Here is a 19,697-nt window from a genome sequence, read left to right as displayed (position 1 = left end):
TAGGCTTTCCCTGCTGTTTATTTTCTAACTCCTTTATTGTAAGGTTAGGTTGTATATTTGAGAATTTTCTGGCTTCTTGAGGTAAACCTGTATGCAATGTATATTTTTAACTTGTATTTTTAACTGTGCTAGTATTTTCATTAGTTTTGTAAATGTTTTTGTGGTGCTCTGGTTGTGAAGTTGCATGGGTTTTACACTGTTTCCCATTCCTCCACCCCCAGCCTTGAATAATTTTTTTTTCTCCTGAATATTATCAGTTATCTTTTTCTTTGAGCGGGCTTTATTTTGTAAAGCAGTTTTAGGATTACAGAAAACCTGACCAGAAAAATACCATATACCTCCTTCCCCCCTTGCCCCACCGTTTTATCTATTATTAACATATTGCATTAGTGTGGTGCATTTGTTATAATTGGTGAACCCATATTGATACATTATTATTAACTAAAGTTCATAATTTACATTAGAGTTCATCTTTGTGTTGTTCAGTTCTGTGGGATTTGACAAATGGTTATTGTCATGTATCCATCATTACAGTATTGTAACAGAATAGTTTTACTTCTCTAAATATCTGGTGCCAGACTTACATATTTCCCCCCTTCCACCTACCTGCATCATGAACCCTTGGAAACCATTGATCTTTTCCTGTTTCTATAGTTTTGTCTTTTCCAGAATTGTATGTATGGAGTCATATACACTCGTTTCTTTTTCAGACTAGCTTTTTGCGCTTAGCAATATGCATTTAAGCTTCCCCCATGACTTTTCATAGCTTGGTAGCTCATTTCTTTTTATTGCTTAATAACATTCCATTGCATGGATAGACCGAAGTTTAGCCATTAGCTTTTTTTTTTTAACGTTAACTTATTTTTGAGAGAGAAAGAGACAGGGCGTGAGTGGGGGAGGGGCAGAGAGAGGGAGACACAGAATCTGAAGCGGCTCCAGGCTCTGAGCTGTCAGCACAGAGCCTAACGTGGGGCTGGAACTCATGGACAGTGAGATCATGACCTGAGATGCTTAACTGACTGAGCCACCCAGGTTCCCCTAGCCATTAACTTATTGAAGAACGTCTTTGTTTCTTTCAACTTTTGGAAACTATGAATAAAGATGCTATAAATGTTCATGTGCAGGTTTTTGTGTGAACATAAATTTTCAACTTATTTTGGTTAATAACTAAGAGTGCTATTGTTGGGTTGAATGATAAGATGATTTTTAGCTTTCTTATTGTCCTTCAAAGTGACTAAACTGTGTTGCATTCCCACTGGCAGTGAATGAGAGTTCTTGTTGCTTCACGTTCTTCATCAGCATTTGGTACTTGTCAATGTTTTGGATTTTAGCCATTTTAATAGCTATGTCATGGTATCTCAATGTTTTAATTTGAATTCTCTAATGACATAAGATACTGAACATCTTATGCTTATTTTCCATCTTTGTATTTTCTTTGGTGAGGTGTCTATTCAGAACTTTTTTCACTTTTTAATGGGGTGGTTTGTTTTCTTATCATTGATTTTTGTATATTTTGGACAGATGTCCTTTATAAGATATATGTTTTGCATAGATTTTGTCCCAGTCTGTCTTTTTACTTTTTTTTTAATGTTTATTTATTTTGAGAGAAAGAAACAGAGCACGAGCAGGGTAGGGGCAGAGAGAGAGACAGACACAGAATCTGAAGCAGGCTCCATGCTCTGAGCTGTCAGCACAGAGCCCGGTACGGGGCCAAACTCATGAATGGTGAGATCATGACCTGAGCCAAAGCTGGAAACGTAACCGACTGACTCTGTCACCCAGGCGCCTCTGTCTTTTCACTTTTTTTTTTTAATTTTTTTTAATGTTTTTATTTATTTTTGCGACAGAGAGAGACAGAACATGAGCAGGGGAGGGCCAGAGAGAGAGGGAGACACAGAATCGGAAGCAGGCTCCAGGCTCCGAGCTGTCAGCACAGAGCCCCACAGACTGTGAGATCATGACCTGAGCCAAAGTCGGATGCTCAACCGACGAGCCACCCAGGCGCTCCTGTCTTTTCACTTTTTAAAGTGACCAGTTATTTTCAGGGGATAATTTTGTAGAACAAGAGTTGTTTTGTTCCTCTCCCTCCCACCCCCCTGCCAAAAATGTGTGCATTGTTGAAGAAGTAACACTTGAACACTAGATATCAGATTTCTAAAACTAAGCTAGCCGAATAAAACTTACACTTCTCATATTCCAAGCAAAACTAAACTGAATGAGTGTTTGGTAAGATACAAAGTCACTTTAGGCAACTACAGAAGATAATTAGAAAGGTTCACATAGGGGCTTTATATTTCAATACTACCTAAAAGTCAGTAAAATTGAAGTTAGTGACTCTTGGATAAAAGAATACTTGAAAGTAGGAAGATTTTAAGGAAAAAATATAAACCTGATATTTTGAGGACTGATTAGTTTTAGTAACTTTTACATAAAACCTCTGCATACATATTAGTTCTTATTTTACTGCTCTTAGATGAGTCTTAAACCAATAAACAGCTGGGACTAATAAGGTCTGATTTTTCAAATGCATTTTTGACACAGGTTTCCAGAAATATTAGGAGTCTAGATGTAGAAATCTAGGTTGAGGTAAATGAACACCTATATAAACCTATATTTCCTCAATGACTTCGACACTGTCAGAACATTTACCTTGACAGTTGTATTACCATGCAATTTCTTTAATAATCTGAAGGATAGCTCAAAGAACTCACAACTGAGATTTGTTGATGAAGTCAAAAGGATAACATCAATATAAGTAAGTATTTTTACATATTTAACCTTATTTAGAGATATAGACATTCCTAAATGTAACAGACACAATGAGTGAATGGATAAATGGACAAATGCATATAGTAAGTTTACTCTTTTTGCCAAAACGCTTAGACATTGTGCCAAATATTATCTGTTGATACTCAGCACCATCCTCACCCTTCTATATTCCTCCTGTATGTGATATTTCTCAGAATCTGTTGCCAGCAGTATTCTAACCAAATTCTACCAATGAGAGGCACTGGTGTAAAATTTAAGAGGATTTTTTTGAGTCCTAGCAATAGCTCCTAGACCTTTGTTCCCCCAGCCCTAATTATTGTGTAAACCTCTAAATCTTTGGGCATGTAATCCTACATGAAATACCTACAGTGCTTGGCTGAATATTGGCTAATGTTTTTAACATGTTTAAACAGTTTGCGAGGGGAAATACCATGATGTGAAGTCACTCCAGCCTACCATTCTGCAATATACTATGAAAAAATGTAACACATTTGTACACTACTGAAAAACCATTGCTTCCAATGAACTAGACTCAATAAGCAGCCATCAGGAATGGTGTATCCCTTGTTTTAAAAGGTTGCAAAGGGTAGGATATGTGGATTTTGTTTGGTGTCATGAAACTGGGGTAACACAAATCCAATGGCATCACCTAAGTCAAAGGAAGTTATTTTTCTCCCCAAATAAGAAATGTAGGTGTAGGCAGTCTGGGGGTTTTACAATGGCTCAGTAAGGTCATCTGTGTTTCAGTTCCTAGTTTTCTGATCTGACATCCTTAGCTGTGGCTTTTGTCCTTATTCCTGTTCCATCATGGTTTCCAAAGGGATACTCTACCCTCTAGCTTCACAGGACAGAAAGAAGGCAAAGAACTTATTAAGAAAGACACTCTAGGAACGCCTAGGTGGCTCAGTCAGTTAAGCGTCCAACTTTAGCTCAGGTCATGATCTCACAGTTTGTGGGTTCGAGCCCCGCATCAGGCTCTGTGCTGTCAGTTCACAGCCTGGAGCCTGTTTCATATGCTGTGTCTCCCTCTCTCTCTGCCCCTCCCCTGTTCACGCTCTGTCTCTGCCTCAAAAATAAACATTTTTTAAAAAATAAAAAAAAAAAGGAAGACACTCTAGAATCCCTAGTGTATTTCTCTTTACAACTTCTTAGATAGAGCTGTGTCCTATGGCCGCTCCCAGTATGTTAGCTGGGCACACTGCTACTCTACACAACATTGTGGTTCTGTCAGCAAGGAACAAAAAGGGAGAATGAATATCATAGAGGAAACTTGCAGTGTTCTAAACCATTTGGCAAAGGAGTAAACAAAAGCCAATGTAAATGATGTCTTCAGAACAACAACAACAACAACAACAAAAAACAAAACCAAAAACACTTTAAAAGTAGTGTTGTGTTACCATAGCATAGAAAAAACTATTAAAGCAACTCAGTCATTTCAGTAAAAATAATGATCATTAGTATTAAGTTCAGCTGTATATAATAGACTGACTAGCAGCAATTTAATCAGGATAGAAATTTATTTCCTCCTTCTGGAAAGAAACTTGGAGTAATAATGTGAGGGTTGTTACTGTGGCTTTCTAATAATGAGCTGATCAGTCTATTAGTCTATTTTTCTGTTCCATCATCCTCAGCACTTAGTTTCCAATCACAAGGTCACTTTATGGTCAAACATGGTTGCTGTTGCTACAGACATCATTTCTTCATTTCAAGCCAGCAGAAGAAGCATGCAAGGGAGGACAAAAGAGCCATTCTTCCAGTTAAGTTAGTTCTTTCTAAGGAAACTCCTATTTTGTCCTCACATTTCTGCTTATATTGTACTGGCCAGAACACAGTCACCTGGCCAGCCAGAGCTGCAAGTGAGGCTAGGAAATAGTAACTTTCAGCAATTTTCAAAGTCACCTTAGATTCTATTATTAAACAAGAAGAGGAATATGGATTGTGTTAGTTATTATCTCATTTATAGGATTATCTTCAAATATGCAGGACAGTGTGTGGATTGAATTTTATTTTTCATCATTCTAAGAAATCTATTTTCTCTTCCAAACATTGTAATTGAAAATTGAGAATAGCAGTCCTACAAAAGGTAGTTATTTAAATGAAAAACAATATGTGCTATAAAATAATCATTTTCATTAACACTCTTTAGATTAGGACTAAGTCTAAAATGATTAAAAATATTACCACAGAATACCCATTTCTTTGGACAAAGGAAGCCCATTTCATGGAGTTATTTAAGAAGAGGAGCAACTAGGGGCGCCTGGGTGGCGCAGTCGGTTAAGCGTCCGACTTCAGCCAGGTCACGATCTCGCGGTCCGTGAGTTCGAGACCCGCGTCGGGCTCTGGGCTGATGGCTCAGAGCCTGGAGCCTGCTTCCGATTCTGTGTCTCCCTCTCTCTCTGCCCCTCCCCCGTTCATGCTCTGTCTCTCTCTGTCCCAAAAATAAATAAACGTTGAAAAAAAAAAAAAAGAAGAGGAGCAATTATGCCTATAGGTAGGGAAGCAGGGTAGAGACATCAGATTGGCTCTTCTGATCCACCTTTTAATGGAGTTACTCGGGTGAGATTGAGGAAAAGGCAGGGTTATTTAAGTTAAGAAATTAGTGAATAAAAATTGAGACAAGTAAATATCTAGGAATTATAGGAGTCTTTAGTCTTCAAAGAAAAAAAATCTCCAAATATTGTTTATAAAAATTAAAATTAGGGGGGCGCCTGGGTGGCTCAGTCAGTTGAGCGTCCGACTTCGGCTCAGGTCATGATCTCGCGGTCTGTGAGTTCAAGCCCAGCGTCGGCTCTGGGCTGATGGCTCAGAGCCTGGAGCCTGCTTCCGATTCTGTGTCTCCCTCTCTCTCTGACCCTCCCCCGTTCATGCTCTGTCTCTCTCTGTCTCAAAAATAAATAAATGTTAAAAAAAAATTAAAAAAAATAAATAAAAATTAAAATTAGGGGCGCCTGGGTGGTTCAGACGGTTAAGCGTCAGACTTCAACTCAGGTCACAATCTCGCAGTCCTGAGTTCGAGCCCCGCGTCGGGCTCTGGGCTGATGGCTCAGAGCCTGGCGCCTGCTTCGGATTCTGTGTCTCCCTCTCTCTCTGCCCCCCCCCAACCCCGTTCATGCTCTGTCTCTCTCTGTCTCAAAACTAAACGTTAAAAAAAATTTTTTTTTAAATAAATAAAAATTAAAATTAAATCTGTTATTGGGTGATGACCCCGGCTTTGTAAAAGTTGAAAAATGAAACAGTTATCTAAGGAATTCAAGCAAAACCCATTGTATTATCTGAGTTATTTGAATAATTGAGGCGAGAGTGGGATTTCTGCCTGGATTATTCACATAATTGCCTTAATTCTAAGATTCATTTGGTGGGTAGAGACCTTTCCTCAGGATGTATTTTTAGAATGCTAAATGTGAAAAATTAGACTCCTAAATTAAGCAAAGCAATAGAAGGAGGGAGTGACAGAGGGGAGAGAGAGAGAGAGAGAGAGAGAGAGAGGGAATAGTAGGTCATTGTCAGAATAAACCTATACTTTTTTCCCATACTTTTTCTAATGACAATAACTGACATCCACTTTTTTTTTTTATCATAGAATTAACTTACATGATGGAAAAGGGAACTATATATGGATCTCAGATATAACCCATAGTATTTTTTAAAGTCATAAATTCCTTTTGGAGTTTCAGTTCTTTAAAGTTTGGAAAATTAGTGGCTCTAAATCCAGCCATTTAATTTTACAAAGCCAAGTAAACTGACTTAACAATCATACTGTACTTTCTGGTTGACTTCATATTGTTGTTGGTCTTTGCCTTCAATTCTTAAAGACAAATTAAAAGGATGATCATACCCAAGTTGCCACTCCATTCTCTTCTTTGGTAGCAGAACTCTGGGCAGTGAGCCAAACTGAGAAATTATTTGCCAGCCTCCCCTATAGCTAAGTGTGTCATATTACTAAATTTTGACCTATAAGTCAAAATGTTGTTTGAGATTCTGGATGCCTCTTTACCGGACTGCTTCTGGCTTCTACTGAGGACAGGTGCCTAGATCTCCAGTAGCTATCTTGGGCCATAGAAAGACATTAAGAATAGAAGCCACACACTAGGTTGGTGAAAGATTTAGAAGAAACCTGAGCCCATGATGACTATACCTGCTCTAGGGTGCCTACTTTTGCACTATTTTTACTTAATAAAGTAGAAACTTTTATTTTGTTTAAGACACTATTATTTTTAATCTCTGTTACTAGCAGGTGAACACAATTCCTATATGACATTAAAGTATTGGTTGAAAATATTTTAGAATTCTAGGGTTAAATTTCCAGGTATGTATAATGGTCTCTTTAAATCTCCTCTCTCTCTCTCTATCTCTCTCTGTCTCTCTCTCTCTGTCTCTCTCACACACACACACTCCAGTTTGTAAGAAAGAAAACTAAGTAGTTATAGGAAGTTGTACCAGTAATTCATTTTGTGCAATTATAAATGATAGCATTTGCAGTGGGAATTTTGAGAAGATAAAAACTAAACATTACTAAAGAATTTCTCAGCATGTGTACATAAACTTCAAAAAAAAAAAAAACAGTGGAAGGAAGGAAAATACAGAAATATATTGTAGCAATAGAATGTTAATAACTTTTTTTTCACCGATTTAGCTAAGGTAAGTATAATATTTATAGCAAGAGAGGAAGAAAACATCTATAGAGCAGTCCAATGGAGTAGTATCAATAATTTTCTCTTTAGAAGCTGCCCCAATTCTCTCCATCTTTTAAGACCCAGCTCTTCTATGAAATGCTCAGCAATCCTCCTATAGGAATAACCTTTGCCCTTGTTCCATTTATTAGGACCAGGACTAAGTTACAGTGAGGGAAGCATTTTTCTTAGGCATGGCACAACATTTTAAGAGGTGCCAAAAAGCTCAGTAATCAATAAAAATATTTTAATGAAACATTTTAATTAGCACACTACAGCATGCAGTCCAGTCTTTTGTTTTATAAATAAATTTTTAATTATGCTTCACATTTATCTCAATTATAGCACTCAAATAGTGCTTTTTATGAATGTTGTCTCCCAACAGTACCATACTCATTTTCATATTCCTCATGTGCCTACTACTCTGTGTTAAGCATGAAGGTCTCTTAAAAAATATTAAATTGAATCTATTGAAAGATTTTGCAAGAAAATACTGTATTAGGGTCAGCAGGATTAAATTTTCATCATTAAATTCAACTATAGCAAAAGAATAACAGAGGATAATGGATGTTTTGAAAGTGCTTATAATTCAGTTCTATGGGAAAATCACCTGACTTCTCTTTGACTAAAACCCTGCTCAGCCTGGAGAGATAGGGAATTACAATACTACTTTATATTCATATAGCACTTTGCCCTACATAAAGTGCTTTCTTTTAATTTTCACCTTAATCCTGTAAAGTAGGTATTATCGTCCTTATTTATTACGGAAAGATTGAGAAGTTAAGTGACTTGCCCAAGGAGTTATAGGCAGAAAGTGGCAGAACTGAGGTCCTAACCCAGGTTTTCTGTGTCAAAATCCAATGCCTTTCTGCTATTCCAAATGCTAAGTTTTGGGATTGACCAAGGAGAAATAATTCATGCAGTAACTACAATAGCGTGTGTTGTGTTTGTTAAACGATGTCAGTAGCACCCTAAACAGCAGTATTTTACCAAGTGTGCTCCTCAGGAGTAAAACTGTTCTGATTTTTATGTGTGTACGTTTGATGAAATAGCTCAACTCTTCTGGTATAGGATATGTTCCAAGGTATTTTTTGGTTGAGGGCAGAAACTTGCATAATTAAAATGTCAAAGAACAGGGGGGAGGGGGGGATGAGGAAATTATGTATTACTTGAGTATTTGTTTCTAGCTACCACTTTACCACTAATGTGTATGTGATATTCTGCAAAGCATGTAAAACATACAGGCTTGCTTCTTTATGAAAAGAAACATTTGGGAAGGTCTTTCAGCTGAAAAGGGTTATTTCAATGTGAAATACTATTACAGTATTCAAGAGTTAGGAATTAAGTTTAATGGGTTACTTTTTTATATTTAGGGGGAAAAATCTAGGACTATATTTTAAAACTCCATACAGTAATTAAATTTGAGAGCCTATAACTACTTCAAATATAATTTTCACCAACATAAACACAACTCCAAACCAAAATGTCCATGATCAGCCAATCTAGTAGAAGCTTTCTTCTGAAAAAAACAAAACAAAAACTATAGATTCTCCTCAGGGGTTGCTATCCAGAGAATTAAAAAACTTGTCTGCTTTTTATATGCCGATAGCTGAATTCCACAGGAAATCCGCTTTCTTAAAAACGACCAGAATTCAAAGATATGCATTTTGGTGAATTGCAACCTGTCATCAATAACTATTTATTGAATGTCCACGGGATGCCTAGGCATTTAAGTGGCAAGTGATTTGTTTGCATTATTCAAAGGATTTCTAAGGCGGGTCTGAAGATTTGCAGACATCTTTAAAGATGCAAAGTGGTGTGTGCTTCTCTCATTGAAACTGCCCCTACAAGGAATGAACTGAATAGTCTGGGTTTCAGAGCTCTAGGGATTTCCAGCACTCAGATCCGACTTTTGTAAGCGAAGACCCCATTGGGTGCCAATCGATAGGCGGGCTGGTGGTCAGAACACAGCCCCACCAGGGGCTTCTGGACAAGTTAGGCCCTCCCTGGTCTGAAGCAGGGCTGACTGCGGCAATGGCGGCCCTGACCCGCCACCCCATCCCTCCCCCCTACCCCTCCACTCCCACCCCCCACACGCGGCTCACACCCTCTCCCAGTCTCCCAGCCTCGACCGGTTCTCGCGAGATCCGGGCAACTGAGCGCTCGGGGCCTTTTCAAATCGGGATCCGTTACCGCTTTCCCGGCCGCCGCCATTGTAGCGCTCGGAGCCCCTCAGCGCAGGCGGCCGTGGCGGAGGCGGAGGCAGCGGCAGCGGGATGGCGGACGCCGACAAGCCCGAGGTGCTCGGGGCCGCTGGCGACGACAGTCCGCATCAGCAGCCAGTGGAGCAGCCGGGCGAGCCGCGGCGAGAACCGCACCCGCCGGAGCCAGAGAAGCAGCCGCCGCAGCACAGCAGCAGCTCCAATGGCGTTAAAATGTATTGTCTTTTCCTCCGGGGATCGGGACGAGGTGGGGGGCGGGGAGTTGGCCTTGGAGGGGGGCCGAAGCCGGCCTGGGCCTCGGTGGGGGATAACTGCTCCCGGGCCGTAGGCGGCGGGAGGAGCAGGTGCAAGTAGGGCCGCTCCCAGGCCCTTCCCTCCCGCCCCGGCCGGGGGAGCCGGGGTGCGAGCCGGGGGGCCGACGCCCCTCCCCTGTTTCCAGCCGGAGACTGCGGGTCACTCCTTCTTCCCAGACTTCCAGCTGGAGAACCTTTGAGCAAAGCACGGCGGCCGCCACTGTCTGGAGGAAAATGGTCCCCCTTTTAAAGCCCAGTACAGTAGTTAGTGTTCATCACTAGGGAGTAACTAGGGATGACATCATCGGACATTTCCTCTTAACTACCGAGAACGTATTTAAAAGGAATAGTCCCCGATCTCCCGGCCTCATTCTGAGCTTTATAAGTTCAGTGTTTGTTGTTGCTTTCTAAACATGTATTAATTTCTGAATATATATATACACGCCACAGAGGAAGTTTAATAATGTGCTGTGAGCCTAAATCCATTGTGTTACCCTTGAATTGGTAAGAGGTTATTCAGAAAGGGAAATGTGCATGGTTCCTTGGTCCCCCACATCCCTCTCAAATGTTTGTAAGCCTTGCAGGTTTTTTTTAAGAACTCCATGTGTGATGGCTTGTTCTTAATTTTGGTAAAATGGTAAAATAAGATTTTTTTTTAATTGAAGAAAGCCTGACGCTTTTAAGATTGCCCCTGTCATCAGTGTCTAGAAAGAATGTAGTTGACTCAAATCCATAATAATTTTTAGTTATAAGGAACTGTTATGCTCCCCATTGTTCTTGTTATATAGGAGGATACGAATCAGGCATTCTTTTGCATGTGCCCAGCTCTTTAAACTTGAAGTTGAAAGTATGTTAATAATTTACTGAAAACATCTTTTTCCTTCTCTCAGTTATGCCTCAGAGTAGAAAGCAGTGAACATATGGTCAAACTAAAATAGAAAAGAGAATTTTTCTTTTCTTTTGTATAAGAATGTTTGAAGCAGTACGGTAAGACCTGGACTAGTTTATGTAGGAATTGGTCGGAGATAAGATAGCTCTCCCAGCTCAGTTATGACACTCTTCCTCTCACTTGGGTTTGAATAGGATAGGTTGCATCTTCCAGGCAGAATAGAGGTGCAGGTGTAGGAGATTCGACCTTGGTGGAATTTGTTCCTAGGTGCAGAACTGTGCACCTCAGTAACTGAGCATCTGGAAAGGGAGCACTTTTTACCATGCATGCCAAACTATGGGCTCTCAGGGATTTGGCCTCATATATTCTAATAGAAGGCATTGGAATGATAAAATATGTGCTTTTTGTTTATCTCTAAATGTGGGCTTGCCACCCTTTTCTCCTAAACAAAAACCACAGTCTTGAATTACAGAGAGAAGCCCTACTATACTTGGGTGTGATTAGTATAATAGTGTCCATACAGATAAAGCTGGCATGTAAACCTCCCAGATCTAAAAGTCTCTAATCCCTCTTAAAGTCTCATTGTGGGTTAGCTAGACAAGAGGACAGAGGTAGGAAAAGAATCTCTTTCACTTCAAAGTGAGGAAAAGGAAAATATTAAGTAAAGAAATTAAGAAATGCTAGTAGAATATACAAATGAAGATTCTTTTAATATTGTTTATAGTTAATATCTCTCAGACCTTCCTGTTTTCCCAAGTTGAATAAAGAAGCAAATCTACTCTCAAGGGTTTCTTGTACTGTCAGTTCCATAAGAACCATATAATGGTCCAGCATGGGTCGGTCATTCATACTGAAAAACTAGGAACATTTACCTGTATCAAGCCAACAACCTTTTTTTGACCCTGTGAACCAACTGGAGTAGTTAACAATCTAACACATAACCCTTGACTACCATACATTTTTAAGGGTAAGAATTCACAGAGGTTATAAAAATTACCAAATATTGCCTTAAAATATGTATTGCTTAGAAGAGAACAGAGTGCCACTTATCAAGGTTGAAATGACTTTTGCTGAGGTTAATCCATAGTCACTGAGTATAGAGACCACTATGTCTTATTCATCTTTGTATCCCCAAGGCCTTATGTTTATAAAGGCCCAGTAAATACTTGTTTAAGAAATGCAGAAGTGAACTTTTATGATTGTGAAACTTATACACAGAGAATTTCATGGGCATATTCACATCTTTTGACAAGAAATTAAAGATGTTTCCCTAGGTTTAGTCTTTTCCTTTATGCCAAAATGGTATACTGGCTATCCTTTTCTTAAAAATTTTTTTTTTTTTCAACGTTTATTTATTTTGGGGACAGAGAGACAGAGCATGAACGGGGGAGGGGCAGAGAGAGAGGGAGACACAGAATCGGAAACAGGCTCCAGGCTCCGAGCCATCAGCCCAGAGCCCGACGCGGGGCTCGAACTCACGGACCGCGAGATCGTGACCTGGCTGAAGTCGGACGCTTAACCGACTGCGCCACCCAGGCGCCCCCTAGCTATCCTTTTCTTAAGTGAACAGGAGGAAAAATAGCAGTATTATAACTCTTCATTATTTTCTGTGTGATTAACATCTTGGAGTATATGGAAATTGAAAGTTACATTAGGGTATAAAGTGTTGTGTAAAATATTAAGCATTGAAGCAAGGTGAAGTGTTTGAAGTAGAGTAGTATTTTTTATTATATTAGGAGTAAGAATGGAACTGGGCTTAATTTTAGATTTCATACTATAGCGTGTTTTTAAAACCACGTTTTAAAATTATGTTTTCTTATTTGATGTTGAATATTGATTTTTCAGAAATTTATAACTTCAGTGGGCATAATTTCATCTTAAGAGTAGATAATATTTTTGTGACTTAAGATAGTCACAGTCTTTATTTCAAGTACATTAAAGGGGGTGGTTTAAGTGAATACTTTGAGCATTATTACAGGGAATTCTGGATATAGTGCCAATATTTGATATTATGTAGCATCATTTCCCTAAGAGCTTTCACCTGTATTTTAACTGTCCATTCCATAGTGTATTTATGACATAAAAAGAGTTTAGGAATTGAATATTAAATTGTTTCTCAATAATCAGACCATACCTCTAGCCATTAAACTGGTCTGCCTTCCATAGATAATTTATACACTGTAGATGAGCAGTGTAGTAATATCTTTAATATGCCACTAAGTGAGGAAAACTTGAAGAAATTGCTCTCTCTGGTCATACTTGGAATAAATATTTTGGAGAGGGTATCCTACATTAATATCATTGCTTTTCAGTGGAATTATCAGATTGTTTTAAGCAGATGCTTACATATAAGCATCTTCTATTCATATAAGAATAGAAGAACATTGTAATTCAGAACTCTGTGCATTTTTCACAGCTGGTTTCATTCAGGAAGAAAATAGGTAGGAGAAGGCATACTTAGCTAGAGACTATATAGATGTCTGCTTACCTAAACAGAGACAGTTATTTTACAAACATTCATAGAATACAGTCTACTATGTACATACATTCTCTGGGGGCTTAAAAGGAAGAGTTTGTTCTTGTATCTACTGTACTTAGAACCACAGTAAAGGCCTCTGTACCTTTTGGCCGCTTGCTGCCATTTTCAAAAGTCGCACACTGTTCAGACAGGTAGGTACTTGCTGGAGCTGGGACAGTTGTGAAGATTTACTCTAGGCTGTGCCATTTCTGATGAGGGAAGATGTTTGATTGTAAAGGTGTCCCTGTCAAGGTCTGAAAAGGTGGCAAAGCAAGTTTGGCTCTAATGTCTCTTCCTTGATTTTAGCAGTTTTTCTGGCAGACGGCAACACCATCTGTGCCCAGATGAGCATGGGTTCTTAATTGACTGTTCATTCAAAAATTAGTATTTATTGAGCAACATGTTGTGTGCAGTCACCATGCTAGGTGCTGCTCATACCAATGCAGGTAGTTTTCGTTCTTACAGAGTTTTATTTTTTTTTTATTTTTATTTTTTCAACGTTTATTTATTTTTGGGACAGAGAGAGACAGAGCATGAATGGGGGAGGGGCAGAGAGAGAGGGAGACACAGAATCGGAAACAGGCTCCAGACTCTGAGCCATCAGCCCAGAGCCCGACGCGGGGCTCGAACTCATGGACCGCGAGATCGTGACCTGGCTGAAGTCGGATGCTTAACCGACTGCGCCACCCAGGCGCCCCTACAGAGTTTTTTACATCCTATATTTATGGTTGTGTTGTTACCTGCTCAGAAAGGTAGTGTCTAAAAATATCAATATCACATGGAACAGATGACTACAATAAGACGTGTGTGGGGGCGCCTGGGTGGCGCAGTCGGTTAAGCGGCCGACTTCAGCCAGGTCACGATCTCGCGGTCCGTGAGTTCGAGCCCCGCGTCGGGCTCTGGGCTGATGGCTCAGAGCATGGAGCCTGTTTCCGATTCTGTGTCTCCCTCTCTCTCTGACCCTCCCCTGTTCATGCTCTGTCTCTCTCTGTCCCAAAAATAAATAAACGTTGAAAAAAAAAATTAAAAAAAAAAAAAAAAAAAAAAAGACGTGTGTGGAGCACTACAGTGTATAGAGTCCCACAGTTGGTTGGCTTAGAAGATAAGTGAGTGCCTGGATTATGAAACCTGTTTGGTTGTTGGAAAAACCCAGGAAGCTTTAAAAATTTTGGATTTCTGAATGTCATTTCCAGAGATTTTTATTAGTATGTGATTGTGGAAAATTGCTTTAAATTGAAGTATTAATTATATAGTTTTAGATTCACTAGAATAATTAGTGATTTAAAACCTATTGTTATTTCTTCTGTGAAGATTCCTTTTGATAAGTAAGTTGCATTTTTAAGATATATACCCAAATTTTTATCTATAGGATTTACTTTAAGTATATATTTTTATGTTATGGATGGTTGGTGGATAGCATCAGATCGTCGCATTGTGATTACAGTGTTACAAATTAAATGTTTTTCCAGTTAGGGTCTCATTAAAAAGTTGATTTATAAAATTTTGATTCGTGTTGTCTTTTAAGTACTGCTTCCTACCTCCGTTCCATCCCATCGTGTAGGTGATAACTACTAGTAAAAATTATATGATTCTATGAAATACCCTATCTTAGTTTATAGGTTAATACATAGAAAGTGTTGAGTATGAACATATTAGAATACCTTACTAATTAATTATCCTGATCAAAGTTGGGAATAGAAAAAATTATGAGAGTCATATGGGCGTGTATACATGTATAGATACCATAATATAACTATGTATTTTAGTTATGTTTTTAAGCAAACTTTATGAGAAGTTTGGTAATATACCCAAATTCTTGCTCTGAAATGGCATTGGGTAATTTCAAAGCAAGCAAGCTGACTCTCCAGGTCTAACTTGGTGGAGAGTTTTGAGAAGTGAAGTGATAAATATGCAATATTTATGTAATGTAGGCTTCCATTATTACAAACATGACAGATTTTCTTCTTGTTTTGTTTTTAATTCATAGGGAAAATGATGAATCAGTCAAAGAAGATAAATCTGAATTAAAAGAAAAATCTTCAGGAAATAAGAAGGCCAATAGATTTCATCCTTATTCAAAAGATAAGAATTCAGGCACTGGAGAAAAGAAGGGTCCAAATCGAAACAGAGTTTTCATTAGCAACATCCCATATGATATGAAATGGCAAGCTATTAAAGATCTAATGAGAGAAAAAGGTAACCATTCCTGATAAACCCACTGTTGGCTTATCTTCATATAAAGGGGGAGGAACTAAGCAAACTTTTTTATTCCTTTGAGCCACACAGACTCAAAAAATTGATTTTTGTTTATTTCTTGACACATGAATTAATCTTTTCCTCTTCTCTCACTTGACAACAATTTCATTACAAAGTCATACGGATAAATGAAGTTTTTTTTTTTCCCATTTTAGTGGTATAGTAGTGAGCCAGCATATGCATGCCACCAAGAATTTTGTTAAAGTGATTGCTTTGTCTAGTTGAAGTTTTTATAGATTTTTAAAGGACTATTGCATTAGTTAAGCAATACATTAGCGTGTTAAAGTATGAATAATAAGGTCTGATTATTTTTTTCCAAAAGCTGTTTTGTTATTATCTTGGTGGATTCTGGAATCTGGCTGTGGAGTTCATTTTGTTTGCATTGTCATGAATGCCATGATGCTGTCTCTGCAGTTCTATTTTAAAATTGCGTTACTGCTGTTGCAGTTTTGTTTTTAGAATAACTTGAAAACCTTCATTTTATATATATGGTTGGTTTTGGGGAAAAATAATTTTAATATTTGATCTTGTAAAAGTTAGTTTTGTTATCTCTTGAAAAATTGAGTTTCAACAGTCCTGCAAACTATGTACTTGGCTTTGAGGCTGATCTCTTCTAATAAATAAAAAAAACCTTGCATTGGTGTATCTGTTGTAAGGTGACAACTATTTGATTGGTTTTATTCATTGACTTTATTTAGAAAGTGTGTGGCTTGCTGTGAAGCATGACTTGTAAATTTAGTTTACTGATGGCAAACATGATTGAAGACATTCAGGTAGAAAGTCACCTTAAAACAGCTGTTGTGTGTAGGCGACCAAAGTTACTTGAAAAGTGTTAATGTTGATGTTTTTAATATGATAGGTTAAGGGACCATTTGTATGTATATGTGCATTTGTTCACCAACTATATCATGCTGGCCAAAATATGATCTGTAGTATGAATTAGGTTAATATGGTTGTTAGCTTTTTTAGAGAATGTGGATGATGTACATTTCAGAAAATTAGTTAAATTTACATAGCCATTGATAGGAGGTATGTTGGTCTGGTTTTGATTGTTGGTGAATAATAGGTGCTTTTCTGTAGAGTTGTGCACAGGTGTGCAGTAAAGCAAGATATTGGTGTTTAAATGTATTGTTTCTTGGTATCTTCCTTTTGTATGTCTTATGTAGTCGGTGAGGTTACATACGTGGAGCTCTTTAAGGATGCGGAAGGAAAATCAAGGGTAAGTGCTGTGGGCCATAATCTGCTTGAGGTTTAAAAGTTCCTCAGCAGTTTACTTTTTTGTATAATATTTGTACCAGTTTTTGGAAACTTAAGTTTCATTTTGTTTTACTTTATTATGCAAGATTTGAGGCTTTATACTAGCAAGTCTGACATTTATTCAAACCAAACTAGCTGCCTGGAAGGGATGGGTTTGTAAATGTTCATAAAGGGCATTCACTTTTCTAATGCTTTAAGGTAATGCTTCTTCTTAGCCAAGAGATTTTACTATAGCATTTTTTTTGTTGTGTTTTGATGTCTTCAAGGATATTCTAAAAGTTACTGCATTGATAATATTCCCTAAGAGTTCTCTGACAAGCCCATAGCTTAAAGGTGTTAATTCAGAATGTATGTTTGAAATTTACATTGAAGAACTTAATTTGGTAGCCTGCAAGACTACATAAGAGGCAGTGCTCTGACCAATTGGTATGAATGACATTGATGATTAAATTGACATTAGAAGGAATTGGTTGATAGTAGGTTTTGATTTTTAGCAACAAGAAAGCAATACACTGAGGAATACAATGGAAAGCTTTAACAGTGTTCAATTATATTGCAAAAACCAGTTGGTGCATAAGAAAAACTTTGTCATCACATTCAAATGGCACTTCGAACAGTAATGACAATTATTTTGAAAATGTATAGGTTTGTTTCTTTAGCATAAGTGATTATTTTATATACTTAAACTGGATGCTGTTAAATTGTGTGCAGCCAGTTTTCTCTAATAGAGAAATTAATTAAAAATGAGATTATTTCCTATTTTTACCTTAATAAAATTGAAAGATATACATTAAAAACAATTTGTGCATAATACATCTTTTGAAAATAGTCGTAACAATGGAAGAAGTGTTTTATGGAAACCTTCAATTTCCCTGAGTTACTTTTGATTGAATTTGTGAAAATACCTTATTTAGTCTTAACCTAAAGAAGAGTCCTCTAAAAGTAAATATGTGTTCCAAGCTTGTTAAATGCTAGATGCTACTGCCTTTAAATAGATCGATTTAAACATTGACAGAAGATTTGTGGTCACTTGCTATTATGTTCCAGAAGTGTAAAAGATAAAAAGTGATTGTGTTATCAATTGCTTTTCATGACTTAAATATTAGAGTTTACCATTAACTTCGTCTACTGATCTAAAACTTTTCTTCTTTTGCATATATTGACAAATCTACCTGGATATAGGGTTGTGGGTAAGAATTTTTTTTAAGTTTCTTAAGTCAAATTTAAACTTCTGATTAAGAAAAAGAAAATTTAGTATATAAACATTTCCTATAAATTTTTTTCCCCATTAAGTGTTGTTGAATTCAAAGATGAAGAATTCGTAAAGAAAGCGCTAGAAACTATGAACAAATATGATCTTAGTGGAAGACCCCTGAATATTAAAGAGGTAAGATTTCTTATATTTGGAATAATTTAAACTTTTGGATATAAAGACATGTTTTCTTTGGATTTTCATCTTGGGGGATGTATTTCTCTGGCTACTCCTTTTTTTTTTTTTAAAGCCTAGATGCTTATTAAAGCATTATATAATTGAAGATAGTTTTGCTTGTGCATGGTTTCCTGTTTGCTTTTAAGCAGTTTTCCTATATATTTGATTTGTTCCAAGTTGTTATAAGCAGAGGTGCATGATTTAAAAAATGCAGATATTTAAAGATGGCAAGGTTTATGTATTGACTTTATTTGGTATAGACATTTTCAGTTTTTAGATTGTGTTGTTTAACTTGAGAATTAGATATTCTTGTAGTTGATAGTAAAGGGTGCTTAATAATGCAAATACCTTATGGATTTGAATAAAATTGATACTCACTTTTAGTTAAAATTACCCTGAAACTATGCCAGATTAAAATTTGAGAAAACTTGTGAATCTGTTAGTGAAATTTGTAACTGGAACTTGGAAACCCCTAAAGTGGGTATGTTCCCTTTGTATGGAACAGTAGTATAATACATTGACAAAAGAATAATCAGAAGATACTTAAAAACTATGTACACTTAAGTGTAATTGACCTTGGTAATGATTAGCTTGAATAGCAGTCATTTTCATTTCTTCCTTTAGTTCATATTGTTAATCTTACCTGAATTGTTTGATCATGGACCAGTTACGTATATATTCTTGCTAAAGTCTGTGTTACAAATGATTGAGGATGTACTTTAGGACCCTGAAGAGTCTCTACCAGCAAGGTTGCAAGTCTCTGGTAGTAGAGCATTACTGTCAGTCACAGTTTAATTTGGTTGAGTAATGATAGGAGTCCCAGCTCACTTTCTAGCTCTGTGACTAGGCAGGTTACTTATTCTCTAAACTTCAGTAATTATAATAGTACAAATGGTAGTACTTACCTAATAGAGTTTTTATGAGTATTAAATGAGATAACATGGTAGAGAATTCAAGCTCTGGCATCAGATAATCTGGGTGACTCAGGGCAATCACTTACCTTTAATTACTTAAAAAATTACCTAACTTTAATCACTCTCTATTTCTTTGTTTCTTTATCACTAAAGTGAGAATGATATTAGAAGCTATCTGATAGTTTTATAAGGTTTCAGTTAATATATGTAAAACATTTAATAAATGTTAGCTACTAACTATAATTGTGATGTTATTATATAAAGCACTTAGCACAGTGCTCAAAATACTATATAACTACATAAGAAATGTTAGCTGTAATAATAATTGCTTGTTGTTATTCCAGTCCAAGGTGGGAATATTCCTGGTTGTTGGTCTCTTGATTCTATGAGGTGATAATAGCTTAAAATTAAAGCCCATGCTACCAACAAATACAAGTATTCCAAATCCCTTTATTGGAGTCAGCTTCTGAACTCCTCTAA

General features: G+C 37.3%; 1 protein-coding gene across 2 annotated transcripts in view; it reads left to right on the top strand.

Moving 5' to 3' along the window:
- The first annotated feature begins 9,581 nt into the window (after positions 1–9,581).
- MYEF2 (myelin expression factor 2) overlaps positions 9,582–19,697 on the top strand; it is a 39,526-nt gene continuing 29,410 nt past the window's right edge. The window contains exons 1-5 of one of the 2 annotated variants that reach the window (XM_025919617.2): positions 9,582–9,876; positions 15,349–15,557; positions 16,784–16,836; positions 18,057–18,064; positions 18,168–18,261. In XM_025919617.2, the coding sequence (XP_025775402.1) occupies positions 9,716–9,876; positions 15,349–15,557; positions 16,784–16,836; positions 18,057–18,064; positions 18,168–18,261 (525 nt within the window). In that variant the 5' untranslated portion in view covers positions 9,582–9,715. The remainder of the gene's footprint in view (positions 9,877–15,348; positions 15,558–16,783; positions 16,837–18,056; positions 18,065–18,167; positions 18,262–19,697) is intronic. The other variant, XM_025919616.2, reaches the window with a different exon arrangement.

This window comes from Puma concolor, chromosome B3 (assembly GCF_028749965.1).
Source record: "Puma concolor isolate L17-30 chromosome B3, mPumCon1.1.hap2, whole genome shotgun sequence".
Lineage (NCBI taxonomy): Eukaryota > Metazoa > Chordata > Mammalia > Carnivora > Felidae > Puma > Puma concolor.
The sequence above is the reverse complement of the archived record's forward strand: the minus strand, read 5'-3'. Positions and strand labels throughout refer to the sequence as shown.